Source organism: Botrytis sinoallii (assembly GCF_014898435.1).
Source record: "Botrytis sinoallii strain Bc 23 chromosome Unknown BSIN_018, whole genome shotgun sequence".
Taxonomy (NCBI): domain Eukaryota; kingdom Fungi; phylum Ascomycota; class Leotiomycetes; order Helotiales; family Sclerotiniaceae; genus Botrytis; species Botrytis sinoallii.
The window spans coordinates 1021731-1036526 of NW_024066045.1; the positions used below are offsets into that span (position 1 = coordinate 1021731).

General features: G+C 40.8%; 4 protein-coding genes across 4 annotated transcripts; 2 read left to right on the top strand and 2 right to left on the bottom strand.

Annotated features, from left to right (window-relative positions):
• Positions 1-1368: 1368 nt before the first annotated feature.
• On the top strand, positions 1369-3129 carry EAF02_009196 (uncharacterized protein; the record flags this gene model as incomplete). The annotated part of the gene is made up of 3 exons (XM_038905244.1): positions 1369-1993; positions 2043-2959; positions 3025-3129. The coding sequence occupies 3 exons, from the start codon at positions 1369-1371 to the stop codon at positions 3127-3129; spliced, it is 1647 nt and encodes a 548-aa protein (XP_038755141.1).
• Positions 3130-4148: 1019 nt separating this feature from the next.
• Positions 4149-5433, top strand: EAF02_009197 (uncharacterized protein; the record flags this gene model as incomplete). The annotated part of the gene is made up of 2 exons (XM_038905245.1): positions 4149-4535; positions 4606-5433. The coding sequence occupies 2 exons, from the start codon at positions 4149-4151 to the stop codon at positions 5431-5433; spliced, it is 1215 nt and encodes a 404-aa protein (XP_038755142.1).
• A 2206-nt stretch (positions 5434-7639) lies between these two features.
• Positions 7640-8760, bottom strand: EAF02_009198 (uncharacterized protein; the record flags this gene model as incomplete). Its single annotated transcript, XM_038905246.1, has 4 exons — positions 7640-7984; positions 8054-8265; positions 8321-8610; positions 8666-8760. The coding sequence occupies 4 exons, from the start codon at positions 8758-8760 to the stop codon at positions 7640-7642; spliced, it is 942 nt and encodes a 313-aa protein (XP_038755143.1).
• A 1577-nt stretch (positions 8761-10337) lies between these two features.
• On the bottom strand, positions 10338-11219 carry EAF02_009199 (uncharacterized protein; the record flags this gene model as incomplete). The annotated part of the gene is made up of 1 exon (XM_038905247.1): positions 10338-11219. One exon carries the CDS (start codon positions 11217-11219, stop codon positions 10338-10340), a length of 882 nt encoding a protein of 293 aa, XP_038755144.1.
• Positions 11220-14796: the final 3577 nt, after the last annotated feature.

Consider the following 14796-nt stretch of genomic DNA (forward strand, 5'->3'; position numbering starts at 1 on the left):
ATACGATGATGGAGGTAGTTCGGACGAGTTTACTTCGATACTCATGATGCTCAATTATTGAAATGTCATTCGGTACGGGGGCCCAAGAAAGGACATGAAAATCTCTATTGGGGGCTGGATCGCGAACAAATTAAATGGATATTTTTTCCCCATAATTTTCCTCATTCAGGTGATCTTTAACAATTTCATGGATGAGCTTCATGGAAAACCAATCAGCCTTGTTTACTTCTCACAGCCACTTTCCAAGATGTAAATAGAAACAAAGTATCGACACGACATATTAATCAATTTGATTGGATGAAATGATACCATACTCATAATTCCTCCCGACTTGCGTAGCTCTCTCCACTGAATTGTCGAGTTGCCAAGAGTGACGCGAAAATGTTACGTAGCCCTGTTACTGCTGGCTGTTAGAATGATAGAAGACCAGCTTACACCACTCTGTACAGCCCTATCAGTATTTTTGTATGGAGAGCTAGATTCTTCAACTTGTTGGTAAGTGAGTCCCACTGGATCGATGCTTGTGAATCAGGGCAATGTGAAACCTCGTTTTGACGATAATCACGACTTGACAATTTCACCGGACGTACCCTTACTTTAGACAGCATGAATTCCTTTTGCTCAGTTAATTCTTAAATCTTCCAAATGTAAGAATAAAGTAAATCTTCACCGCATAATTCAACGAATTCGATATTCGAGCCATTTTAAGGTTCTCGGCTGCTAAAAATCCCTACAGCAGCTCAGGTACAAGCCTCTTTGGTTTGATGGTTGGTTCTGAAACGGGGACAAATCCAAAAACAGAATCTTTTCCGATCGAGTAACCTTACCTACCGACTACCTACCTAGTACGAGTAGGTATCACCCAGTCCCTTGCTTGACCATTCTCGAGCCTTTCTTTCCCTTCTATCCTTACACAACCTTCTCAAGTGCCCTCGGTCGAGGCAGTGCTTCTAGAGCAAAAAAGATCGTACCTACCTAGTGAGCTAGTTATCAATAAATGATATCCACCCCCAGCCTATCTGAAATCATTACGAGATTCTCGAGCATCTACAAATTCGTCGACTTTTCTTCTTCTCACACTATTTTAGAGAAACTCAAAAACAAAGTACTTATGAATAGTAACTGATCACCACTAAGATATTTTGACAGCGTCAAATCTCCACATTCGTTGCACATATTTAGCCAAGAACCTGCATTTCGACCTTGGGGATCTCTTGTTTCAGGCTTGTACAATCTTCAGACGATCGCAACTTCGACTTTCTTTTTTTATGTGAGCGAACCATTCCTACCTTTACAAACGATTCCTCAATAGTGTCAAGTCGATAGATACGGTTAATCGATACATTCAAACCGTATCCAACATCGATAATGGCGTCGAACGATTATTACAACTCTTCTTATTCACATCAGCAACAACAATATCAACATGCCGAACCACCAGAACCATATCATAGTCAATTCGACGTTCAATCTCAACAAAACACAGTACCCCCATCATACCATTCTCAAGTACCTTCAAGACAAGGCTCGATTCCATCCCGAGTAGGATCGACTAGACCTCACGAAATGTCACCAGTCTCACCATTCGAAGCCCCGTTCGATGATCATGTATATCCAGCACCAAATGTGCCGCCGCATAGACAAGAAAGCTCGAATAGCTTAGGACAAAATTCACAATACTACTCACAAGGGGGTGGTGGCAGACCTTATGATGGAATGGGTTACTCCAATGATGATATACCTCTACGAGAAAATCCGCAAGTGCCACCAAAGGACGCCTCGACAGATCATATTTATGATTCGAACTTGAATGATCATGTATATGATGCAGGAGAATCGGGAGTACCTTCGCATTTACGGAATAACAAGAAGAATAGAATGAGCGACGCTATGGCTATGTCACTTATTAATAAAAAGAAAGGCTTTCCTTTCGTTACATATACTCTCACATTGGTACAAGTGATAGTATTTATTGTGGAGATTGTTAAGAATTGTAAGTATTTTGATACAGAGTTTGAGTATGAAATACTAATATCAGATAGCTCAACTTACTGGCTCTCCCATCGAAATTCATCCATCCTTCAATCCTATGATTGGCCCTTCACCATATGTGGTTATCAACATGGGGTCAAGGTTCACGCCTTGTATGCATAATATGACCGCCATACCAGATTTAAGTGCCATAAGTTGGCCATGTCCAAATACAACGAGTTCAACGTCAGCCGAATGTTCAATAAGTGATCTGTGTGGATTTGGAGGAGTTGGAGCAACACCAGATCAATGGTATAGATTCATTTTACCTATGTTCCTTCATGCCGGAATCATCCACATAGGTTTCAATATGTTGCTTCAAATGACTATGGGGAAAGAAATGGAAATTTTAATTGGACCCATTCGATATTTTTTGGTTTATATCTCCAGCGGAATATTTGGATTTATATTAGGTGGAAACTTTGCAGCAACTGGTATATCATCAACAGGCGCATCAGGAGCTCTTTTTGGCCTCATTGCGCTTACACTACTTGACTTATTGTATAAGTGGAAAGAACGTGTTAGTCCGATGAAAGAATTGGCTTTTATCATGCTCGATATCATCATATCTTTCGTCTTAGGTCTTTTACCCGGTCTTGATAATTTCTCTCATATTGGAGGATTCCTCATGGGTCTTGTACTCGGTTTATCGATTCTTCGTTCACCCAATTCTTTACGAATGCGAACAGGTCAATCAGATCCACCATACGCACCTGTCCCTACCAAAGCGAGCCAAGGTGATCGTGGTATCGTCAGTTTATTCAAAAATCCTTCGGGATTTTTCAAGGGCAGAAAACCAGCTTGGTGGGCTTGGTTACTTTTGAGATTAGCCGCCTTAGTCTTCGTCTTCATTGTGTTTATTTTACTTTTAAACAATTTCTATGTCTATAGAAAGACTTGCGGCTGGTGCAAATATTTGAGTTGTATTGTAAGTTTTCCCCTTATTTTGTTCGGTTGTATTCCTTTGTTGAAGTCAAGCTAATATGAGAATAGGATGTGAACAATTGGTGTAGTTTGGGCAATTTGGATTTGAAAAATACTACGACGAAGAGAAGTTTACTTGATAGTTGGGATTCAATGGCCAAGTTGTATACATAAATCGAGATGCTTTTATCAAGCTTTTGGTTATATTTTCAATGAGAGTTACGAAATGGGAGGGTGAATTATGGGGGTGCGAGTGGGAGTAGATGTTACTTTTGCATTTTCGAAGAGATAAAAAAGCGCATATTGTAATATGCATAGCGATGGAGTTGCTTTATCGGATTGGACAATATGGATTTTTTTGTTACTCTGGATGAGTTACTACCAGACTTTACATCATACGAATGTATGAGGGATGATGAGACTCGGGTTGAGGAGAGTGATCGGGTAGCTGGGACGAGGAAAAGGGAATAAACTGCATCTTACTCAAGCGTTTTGATTCAAGGTCTGAATCTGCGGGTTGAATAACGCGTATACCATGATATATTCCAATAAATTTAATTAATGATACCACTTGATGTTATTTTCCACGTTTATTTGAATGGCTTTAGTTTTTGTATTGATATGTGTCAATTACATTGAGGGTATTATGCCATACTGGTCATGTCAGCTTTTCGCCTTCATTTTTGAATTTCTCTCCTGCTCCTCATTAGCCTTTTGTATTTAGTCGTCCTCCTTGTAACGTAGAGCATGTTACTGTACGGTGCATGTTCATCATACGGATGGCTCGCGGGGTGTGTATCTTGGAAGATATGTTTAGTATAAACTCGTAGGAACAGTAGGTATTCCTGTAAAAACGGAGAGGATTTACAAGTAAGCGAGGCTCAGGTCTTGAATCTCTTGTTCCCAGTTCTAGCTTTCTGTGGTTTACGTAGGTACTGGTAGGTAGGTATATACCATTGAAGATTCTCTTGAAAGGATTCAAAAACTGTACTTACTCCACACCTTTATTAACATCACCAAACTGATCCACACCGCCTTCATTCCTCCATTTTCTAGATCATTCTGCCGTATACAAGCTAAGGCGGTGTAGCAAATATTCCGCGAAAAATATCATGTCGCAAAGACAATCTCATTTTCCATAAACAAACCTTCCAAACCATTCTACCTCGCCATCACCATCAATTCTTCTCATCATGGGTCGCAGCGACAGCAACGAACGGGTCGCCAAACCCAAGAAAGAAAAGAAAGCCAAAATCCCCAAGGATCAACGGGTTCGCAAACCTAAACTCCCCAGGGATAAAGATCCGCTGCGTACGAATAAACCTGAGGTTCCGTTGATGAATCGCTCGGTGCATGCGAAATGGGGCGCGCTTTTTCGAAAACATTTGGGGGTGCTAGAGGCGCATTGTAAGGCGTTAGATAGGGTGCAACAGGCGATGAAGGGCGAGATGAAGAATTTGAGTGAGGAGGAGAAGAGGGAGTGGGAATTGAATGAGGAGGGGCCGTGGAGGATTCTGTGTGGGCTGCTGGATAGGGGGAGGGATACGTTGGTTAGTGGGAGGAAGATGGCGCAGTTTGTGGTGAGTTTTTCTGCGGGGGAGGGGATGGGATGTGGTATGATGGGGATTTACTAATGCGATTGCGAAATAGTTACCTCCTCGTTTGATGAAAGATAGAAAGGGATTGGGAGTTTTGGGCACAAGTTACGAACCTCTTGTTCCACAACTCGATGCTCGTCTCGCGGCGGAGAAAAATGGCACTGCTACTACCAAAACCAATGAGAGTCATAACGATAGTTCTGATTCCTCTTCAGACTCATCATCCTCTTCCGATTCCGACTCCGAATCCGATGCAGCAGAAGTAGGAGGATATGAAGATGAAGATGTAGAAATGGAAGATGCACCGGTTCCAGAATCTAAAAAAGATCCCTCGACAAGTGCGCCGGTGGAGACGGAATCAAGTGCGCATTTCTTTGTGGATACAGAACCGACTCCAATCGCAGATTTGAATAAGAAAGATAAGAAAGATAAGAAGAGGAAGGCGGAGGACGCTCTTGCGGGAAGAAAATCAAAGAGAGAAAAGAAGAATGAGGAGGAGGAAAAGGAGAAGGAAAAGAAAATTGAGGAGGAAGAGGTTAATTTTCAAGCTATGGAGGCACAGTTGCAAGCGGAGGTTGAGGCGGGTATGAAGGCTCAGGAGGAAAAGGCTCAGCATGCGGAGGAGAAAAAAGAAAAAAAGAGGAAGAGAGATGGTAATGTGAAGGATAATGAGGGGAAGAAAACAAAGAAGGAGAAGAAGAGTAAGAAAGTTGAGGAGGAAGTGAAGGAGGCTGAAGAGATCGAGGTTGAGCCGGAGGTTGAGCCAGAAGTAGAGAGTAAGAAAGAGAAAAAATCAAAAAAGGACAAGAAGAGAAAAGCAGATGATGTTGCAGCAGAGGATGAACAAATCGATGGGAAGAGGAAGAGGAAATCAAAATGAGAGATTTGTAAATCGAAAAGGAAGTATACTGGTACGGCATATCTAGATGGATTTCAGCAAATCGAGAGGAGCATTTACGCATTGCATGGACGGATGGATGGAGGGAGGGAGGGAGGGGTGGATGAATAGATGTGTTACTTAATGAATTAAATCAGATTGAATACCGTCTACATGATGCATGTGACTTCTTGTAATGTAAGTTCTGAAATTGAAATTGAAATTGAGGTATGGGAATGTGTATGGTTGCTCATGTTGTCACAAGTGTGGTTGGCTTTGGTTTGCTTTAAGGTTACTTTGTTTTGATGATTTGGATTGGATTGGATTGGATTGGATTGGATTGGATTGGATTGGATTGGATTGGATTGGATTGGATGTATCATATACCATATACCTAGGTATACAATGTGTACTATGTGTAAGAGAAGCACAAGTCAGTAATCACAGCTGCGGAGCGAAATGAAATAGATGTCGAATGTGGATGGATGGATGGATGGATGGGTGGATGGGTGATGTCTAGATTGGATATGAAGATTAATATGAACTAGGAATTACTGTATGAATAATACCTTTAAGGTATGTATATATGGTGATGGTGATGATGATGATGGTGATGATGATGATGGTGATGATGATGATGATGTTGAGAGTTGAGAGTTGAGATTTGAAGTTCGAGAATTGAAGTTTGTGAACGGCGTGTTTATAGCGGTTCTCTTCTCTTCTCTTCTGTTCGCTTGTGTATGTTGATTTTGATTTTGATTTTGATTTTGATTTTGATTTTGATTTTGATTTTGATTTTGATTTTGATTTTGATTTTGATTTTGATTTTGATTTTGATTTTGATTTTGATTTTGATTTTGATGCGAGGTTGGAAGTGGAAGGGATAGATAATGGATAGGTAGAATATTCAAATGAAACATTTTGGGAGTAAGGATTACACGCGATACTAGGTAACTTCAAGATGCATTATTGCCATCTAAAGTATAACCATCCAAATATGTGATGAGACTATCTTGGATGGGTTCAACTAGAATACACGCATGCCACGGTGCGATCACGGGGATAGAGGGGTCAAGATTCACAGGGAGATGTAGTGAATAGTAGGTATATACTATATAGTAGTACTAGCGGTATCCTGTTAGATATAAAAGAGAGTGGGTAGAGTTTGTGAGGATTATACTTTCTTGTCTTGTCGAGGCTGCTGCTCGTGAGGAGAGGAGGTAGATGTGCGGAGGGGGATTTGAGGGATTAGTTGGAGAGCTGGCGATTTTTAAGTTCTTGCTGGGGAGAGGTAGAGAGGGTTGGGAGGAGATTAGTTCAGGGTGGTCTTGCTTGTTGTGGGGTAGGGGATTTGCTGTTATTGTCGCTGTTGTTATTATTATTGTTGTTGTTGTTATTATTATTATTATTGTTGTTGTTGTATTGTTGTTGTTGTTGTTGTTGTTGTTGTTGTTGTTGTTGTTGTTGTTGTTGTTGTTGTTGTTATTGTTGTTGTTGTTGTCGTCACCATTATCATCATCATCATCACTCTCTACTTCTTATAAACTTCTTAGCTCAGAAGCCTCTGCGCCCGCAGGATGGTTTCCCGCATAAACTCTCAAATTCACACCATCTCACAATCCGTTAAGATCGTAGTCACATACTGGAGGATCGAATCGGAAGCTCATTATCTGTGGACGTTGCTGAGTACACATTACACTTTGCGTTTGATTTGGAGGGGGAAAATATAGTTTATATACTTCACTGAATGCGAGATGCGGATAGGATAGGCTTGAATATCGAGGGAAAATGGGTGGAGATGAGTAGAAAACGCCTACTTAGCATCTAAATAGAGAACTCATACTTCCAGATGAGGAAATAGAGATGAGATGGTCTTTACATCAGAGAATAGTTTTAGGAACGAATATTTGTGGATTTCGGTAGGATTTTACGGGAATTGGAGAGTACTAAGGTAGTGGGAAGAGGAAAGTGGTAGGCGAAATTAGATATATAGATAAATAACAATGGTGATGTTAAAAAGATGAAGTTGAATTAGAATATTAAGGAGTCGACGATGAGAAGAATTCGCTGGCAACAATAATAGCTAACCAGTTTGTCACACGAAGGGTATCCTATTGACGATGTTATTCCTAATACCAAGCACTTCTCCGCAAGCCAATTGTGATCATGTCCAGCGCTCATGTATGCACCGTCATCATTGGTTGTTTTTCTAATCAGTTTCCCACCACTCATCCTCCAAGATCTGCTTTGCAGTCGGTCGATCGCGGGGATCCAACTTGAGAATCTTTTGCAGGAAAATATTATCAACCTTGGGAATCTCCTTCTGCGTGATCATGGGTAATGGCTTCATTTTCTCAGGTGCCACTGCTTTCATTGCTAAAACAATCGCGTTCTGTGTCCCCTCGTCTGCAATTTCACCAAATGAAATTGGAAATGGGCCTAAGTACTGGTGATGCTTCATCAGTACCCCAAAATCATACTCATCATCATCGACTTCAGCACCCCCATTTCGAGGATTGAATGGATAATGGTCGCCGTAAATAAGCATCAATATCTAGAAATTGTACGATTAGCACAAAGATTGGAAGTTTTCTAATGTCGGAAAGAAAAAGGGATGACTTACCGAACAACCGAAAGACCAAATATCAGATGATATCCCCCACGGCATACCGAGGAGAACTTCTGGACTGCGCCATGAAGATGTCCCAACTATATGGCCCTCCTTTGCCCATTTTGAATTTACGGACACCGTACCTCCAAGATCAGCAAGCTGAGCCTCAGAGAAGCGTTCATTGCCGTTCCCATGATTCACGAGGATATTATCCGGTTTCACATCTACACATATTTAGAATTCATGACTTCTATTGTAGGAAGGAACATAGATACATACCGGTATGAACGTAACCATCTTCGTGCAAAACTTGTAAAGCTTCCAACACTCTTCTGGCGACGAATTTGAGTTCAGGCTTTGTAAGTCTTTTCTTGTAAGTTTCAGTCATGAGATCATTGTCTAAATGTTTGAGAACAATAGTTAGCGGATCAAGAGGATCAAAAATCTCATCAATCAGCGGTCGAAGAGATGGTGCTCTAGATTGGAACCGTTTGAGCACATCTGCTTCATTTTGTAGTCGCCAGTGACCACGTATACTCTTAACAATGACATTTTGTTCTTTCGAATCTCTTCAAGAGATTTTGGTCAGCAGAAGTATCGAATTAGTGATTGTATAGAACATACTGTGCTAGAAAAACAAACTCATACAATTGTTTGCTGACTGTATAAGTATTAGTTTTTCCCTTCAATTTCTGGCCGATATTGAGTAGGGAAGACATCAGTCACTCAATTTCACCGATCTGACGATGTTGATAGCTTCGGAGGTGTGAGCTGACGAGATAATCAAACACAGATTGGGTCAGATTCCATGTAAACCTTGGCAATCCCTTCACTCTTCTAGGAGGTTACAGAAGGATACGAAAAGATATGTTGCACTTGCGGGCACTATATAAGAAGTTCTAGGCTAGTCGACTACATATGTTCCTCGACTAAAACAAGAGACAACGACACATAATCTCTTTTTTAAGAACGAATAGAAATCCCCAGAAACATTCACAAATGCAACGATAACAACAACAATAAAATTATCAACCAAATTCAAAAAGTCATATTCGCAAATCGATAACTAGTAGAGGTGAACATAGCAACTGTGGGGAAAAACTTGTCCATAGTTTTCACCGAAAGATAATGTCTAAGGCTTTTACTCTTAGTGCACCAGGTGCTGAGAACTTAATTAGCAAGCTGTGATTTCTCAACAGAAATTAATCACGATAGATCAGCTACTCCTATCGAAAATTCACCACTCGCAACTCATCACCCAATTCCCAATTCCCATTTCCTCATAAATACTCTCAAGAATTATGAGAGACATAAATATACCAGATCAATAACATATATACACACACCTTTACTTTCAACATCATCATAAAAGCCAATAAACTATTTCCACTCTTCTCATAGCACTCTACTACTAGCAACCTTACAATAAAATCAATAACAAGAACGACAACAATCCTCCTGAAATTTCACCACCATCCCGCCATTCCCCCTTTCAAAGCCAGAAATCAATCTCGATCTCGATTCTCCAGTAAGTAGAAGTAAGTAGAAGTAATCAACATAATCAGCACAATCAACAGCCCAACCTCTCAGACTCCCTTGACGATTTTTCGTGATGGAGTATTTTATCTTCTTTTCGAGGGTCTTTTTATTGAAACCCCCCCCCCCCCCTCGCCCCACTCTCAAAAATCAGATTCCAGACTCCACTCCCCTCCATATTTCAGTAAAAGAAAACAAGTCTCTCATTCACTTTACTCTACAACGGGATATACAATTTCCAATTTCCAATTTCCAATCTACAATCCACACAAAGACAAGAAGATAAACAGAAAGTGCGAAAGTGCGACGTGAGAAACGAAATCCCTTTCACCACCCGGAACATTCTGCACTCCAGAATCGGTCGAGTGGTGTACGTGGGAAATGGAAATGGAAATAATCCTGTGACTGCTAGCAAATCGACAGGTGAGGAGTGTGCTCAAGGTATCTGGATTGGGGAGTACAGTGTGGTGAAGATCGGATTTGCTCTCAATTTTCAGTATGGGGATTCAGGAAATGGAGAAACGGAGAAATGGAGAATTTAAAATATGGAAAGAATAGTAAAAACACGCATTTCTCACCTCCTAGGAAATCCAATACCAAACTAAAAGTCCATAAACCCAAACCCAAATCCAAATCACAGACCACAAATCAAAAGAGGAGTCAGAAAGAAAGGAAAAAGAAACAAAGAAATCCCCGCCCTCCACTGCCCACTCCCAACCCACTCGCCAATATACCATCCCATCCCATCCATCCCATCCCATCACCAACCACTCCCCGCCCCAGCCCCATTATAAACCGCCACATACCCCACCTCCATTCCACTCCCCACCCCCCCCTTCGTCAACGCATTCGGCATACCCGGATACAACCCGCCCACCGCCACATTCAGAATAACAAAATAACTTTCCCCCACCAACTTCCCCCAACTCTTGTAATCTCCCACCATCCCCCCCGTCACCGTAAAATACGCATTCCCATCCAACTCCCACGTGATACTCTGCGACTGCCAGTCGCCCACCCGCGAGATGCGGATGCCGTACGTGTGCCACTCGGAGCGATCGAACCACGCATTGGGCGATCCGATCGCGAGCGGATACGACGCCGTGCCGTAGTGAATCGTGCCCACGTTTGCAGATGCCCCGTTGACCTGCTCCATGATATCCCATTCGCCGCACTCGGGCCACATGTTGTCGCTTCGGAAGCTTTCGCCGAGAGTCCAGAAGGCGGGCCAGATACCTTGTTGATGCGTGGGATCGCTACTGCCCATTTTGATGCTGGCGGAAACGATCATTTCGGCGCCGTTGGCGCACCCCCAACTTTGTAAGGTGCTTATGCGCGCCGAAGTCCATTTTCCGGAGGAATAGAGAGGGGTGATGTAGAGGGTGGAGGAACCGGAGAGGTTAGCATTCTGTGGGGATGATGTGTAGTGTTGGATTTCATTGTTTTGGTTTGTGGCGGGGGTTTCGTATTCCCATTTTGAGGAAGAGGTGAGGGAACCTGCGGAGCCGGAAAAGGAGTCTGACCATGTTAGAGTGAAGCCTGGAATCTTGGGAGGAGCGCCAGCGTGAGTTAAAGGGAGGGAAATGGAGATGGAGAGAAGGGAGAGAGCGATGTGTGATAGGGAAGGGAATGTATGTTTCATGGTGAACTTTAGAATGATTTATCTAGTTCTCATCGATCCCGTGCTATAGAATGTAAGGTTAGGACAGAAAGAAAGGAATAAGAATGCAAAAATGAATGAATGAACGAACGAACGAACGATAAGTGGTATTGTAATGAATGTGAAAAGTAAGTAGATCCGTTGACTTGACAGAAAATAAAAGGAAAACATGTATATGGACGACAACCTGCTTTATGAAAATTATCTCTCCCCGAATAATGTCTTCAAACATTTCTTCATAATCAACGGTCTACATGAAGGTTAATTTCCAACAGAACCTATATTTTTATCCCTCTTGGCCCAGCTATTAATTCTGTCCGTTTTCACCTAACTTATCTTCTCATCTCCAATCACACCAACTTCTCAGTCCAAAGTACCAAATCCACGACCCAAATGTGGCGTAGAGGACTGTATTGAGTACGCGGCCTCTTAAATATTCCCCTGATATCTCTAAAATATCGCTTATTTGATTGATTAAACCACTCATATTTTGTTTGGTGGCCCCATAATTTGTTTGTTGGTCATTGGCAGGCTGGTAATTAGAGACTTTTGATCCTCATGGATTTTTTGTCCGCGTTTCTAGTCTTGAGTGTAAAGCTTGGGGGTTCGTACGAATATAATGTTGGCTGTGGAGATTTTGGTTTAAGCGCTCTGCGATAAACTATACGCATGAATACGCAGATAACGATATTGAACATTGAATTGTGCTAATGTATATTCGAGTAGTTCCAAGTCGGCTCGAGGAATTCATTGCGCTCATGAGAGAAAAAATCGCTGAAATGAATCTGAAACGAATATGAGATGTGAATCAAGATAGAGTATTGACCAAAGATCTAGAGAAGTGGGTGATAATTGAATGATGAACAACATGCATTTTGCACAGGAATTGATCCAGATCGCCTACATAAGGTTTAGATGCAAGAAGTACCAAATATGATTTTCTTGGGGCAACCCTATAACTATAAAGGGATACGATGACTCTCACCTATATGTGATATATCCTACAAACCTTCGATCATGCGATCGGAGAGCTAAGTAGAATCAGCTGAAGCCGGATAGTGATTGTACACTAATCGGAGACCGTACTGGGAGCGAAGGTACGCGTAGCTGATTATTAGAGGATAATCGCAAAGATGCTTGGAATAGAAGACTACTAGCAAAACAAAAATAAAAACCATTCGATGGTGGAAGGAAAATAAAAACAGAATTGATACAGAACCATGCCTTTACGAATCTGTATAAGAAACAAAGCCAGAGTATATCGCAGTAGAACGTCTGCAAAACAAAACTAGCCCTTGAAATAGTGGATAATAAAGTTTTTATAATATAACTGAATCTGACTAAAGCCTGTGTTAAAAGTAAAGCCGATATCCTTAACTTGACAAACGAAAATCGACAGAACATTTTTGGGGCGTTAGTATACAAAGTTTTCATAATCCAACAATATATACAATCTATAAATATACCAAATCGAATATTTACAAATAATGAGAGAAGTAATAGGAAGTATATAAAGGCTAGGACAGTGTTTATTGAGGCTGGTGGGAGTATATATAGAGTAGGAGGAGAGACGTTTTTAGTACCTTATCTCCAAATACACAGAAGCGGCATGACGGCAGAGGAGCTCCGGTATAGAAAGGATACTTTTAGCAAGCCACACTTGACAATGCTCGATTAATATTATGGTGACAGAAGATCTCAGGTAGAGACTAATCCTATAATATACATATACAACACACTCCTAGCACTCTACTTTCGATTACAAACTATACATTAGGAAAATGGATTTTACAAGTAGAGCTTTAATTAGTGGATTGGAAATACTATAAAAGGACTACCTGGCTAGGGGTTTGAAATAACAAGCCTGCGAGATATAATCGGCCTTATTGTATAGAAGAGATTTGGTAAAATAATACGAAACAACTACTAGCTGTGAGGTATAGTATATAATAACAGCGATAGTGATACTATCTATATGATTCGAAAGAATAAATATGTATATCAATCTATAATCAAATATTATAAGACAAAGAGTATAATGGAGGTATTAGATAAACTTAAGGAACAAATAGGAATAAAAACATAAAAGAATAGTTTTGATTCTAACCGGAATTTTTGAAGATAATTATACAATAGGTAATTTAATGTAATCAAAAGATTTTATAGAAACCTAGTATTAGTAGCTTTATTACAAGTGAGCTGGGAAAGCGTTTGTAGGTGTAGTGAACCTACTTTGTATTATAATATATTCTAGAAAGTAGTTATAATATAATTCATTTCTGCTACCATTTTCAACAGTTTCGACTATACACATCTAATAAGGGCTGGAGGATATCAAGCTTATGAAGATATACAAAGGGCTAGTTTAAAAGAGATAGAGTTAAAAGAAGAGTGGTGCCTTCTATTTTCATCTCACTAGCAAGAGGACCTTTGCTATACTGGAGGCAACTCGGGAGGGGATAACTCTTGCCCCTTATAGAAGGAAGGGATAGCAAATTGGATTCCAAGTTTGAAAGAGGATTGGATATCGGGATACTTTAATAGGATTAGGGGTAGGGGAAGAAGGAAGAGGGAAAGGTCCCAGTGGATGAAGACATTATATCTCTATTTGCACTCCGAACAGAGATCGGGCAGAGCACCCCAATATTTGTTTTTACTCCCCCAAAATTGATCATATCTACTGTAGATATTCACTAGCATTGCTAAGCTTTTAGAGCCTAGCCGTCTTATATAGTCATGGACTGGAGCGGGACGTTAAACTAAATCAATCAATCAATCAATCAATCAACCTATAACTATGGAACTACCATGACGTTCAAAGATAGACAGCATATAGTAAAAGCCAACCACTATTGACCTTTGTTCTTTTCATCTGCCTATTAACTCAAGTCTAGGAAGCGAAACATCTTGACTACCCACCTCCCCAAAAAGACACACTATGCGCCTAAATTCTCTGTGATTTTCCCCTGAAATATTGTTGCTACCAGAATAGTACTGGTAGCTGATGGAGTTTGCATGGCGGATGGGTGGTATGCATACGCGATGGAAATTGTCCAACCCAGTGCATCTGCGAGTACTACGAGTACCAACATCGGTGATCAAACGATTTTTGTCAAAGACGACACTATCACTCTGGACTCTGAAAAGTATTACTCTCCATACGAGCTGAGATGTATAAAAGCAGTAAATAACAGACTCAATTGAGGTCGCCGAGTATGTACTAAGCAACATTCTTGAGAATCCATAAGCACTTACTCTCAAGACATAAGTACAAACTCTCTACCACGATAATATTTCGGTAATGTCGAAACCCTAAAATGGTAGTACAACTGAACTTAACTATTGAACTCTTACCGTAGTGGTATATTCAAAGCACTCAGCCAACTATGTATTGTAGTAAAACGCGACTCTCGAGAAGTGAACGACGAGAGTGTTGAGCACGAAAACAAGATTCAATGCTAACATATATTGCCAATTTGTGAAAAACAGATCGGTCAGCGATGAATCGTAAAACAAGTAAGCAAGAAGGATGTTCGGCATAGAATGTGTAACGCGAGTT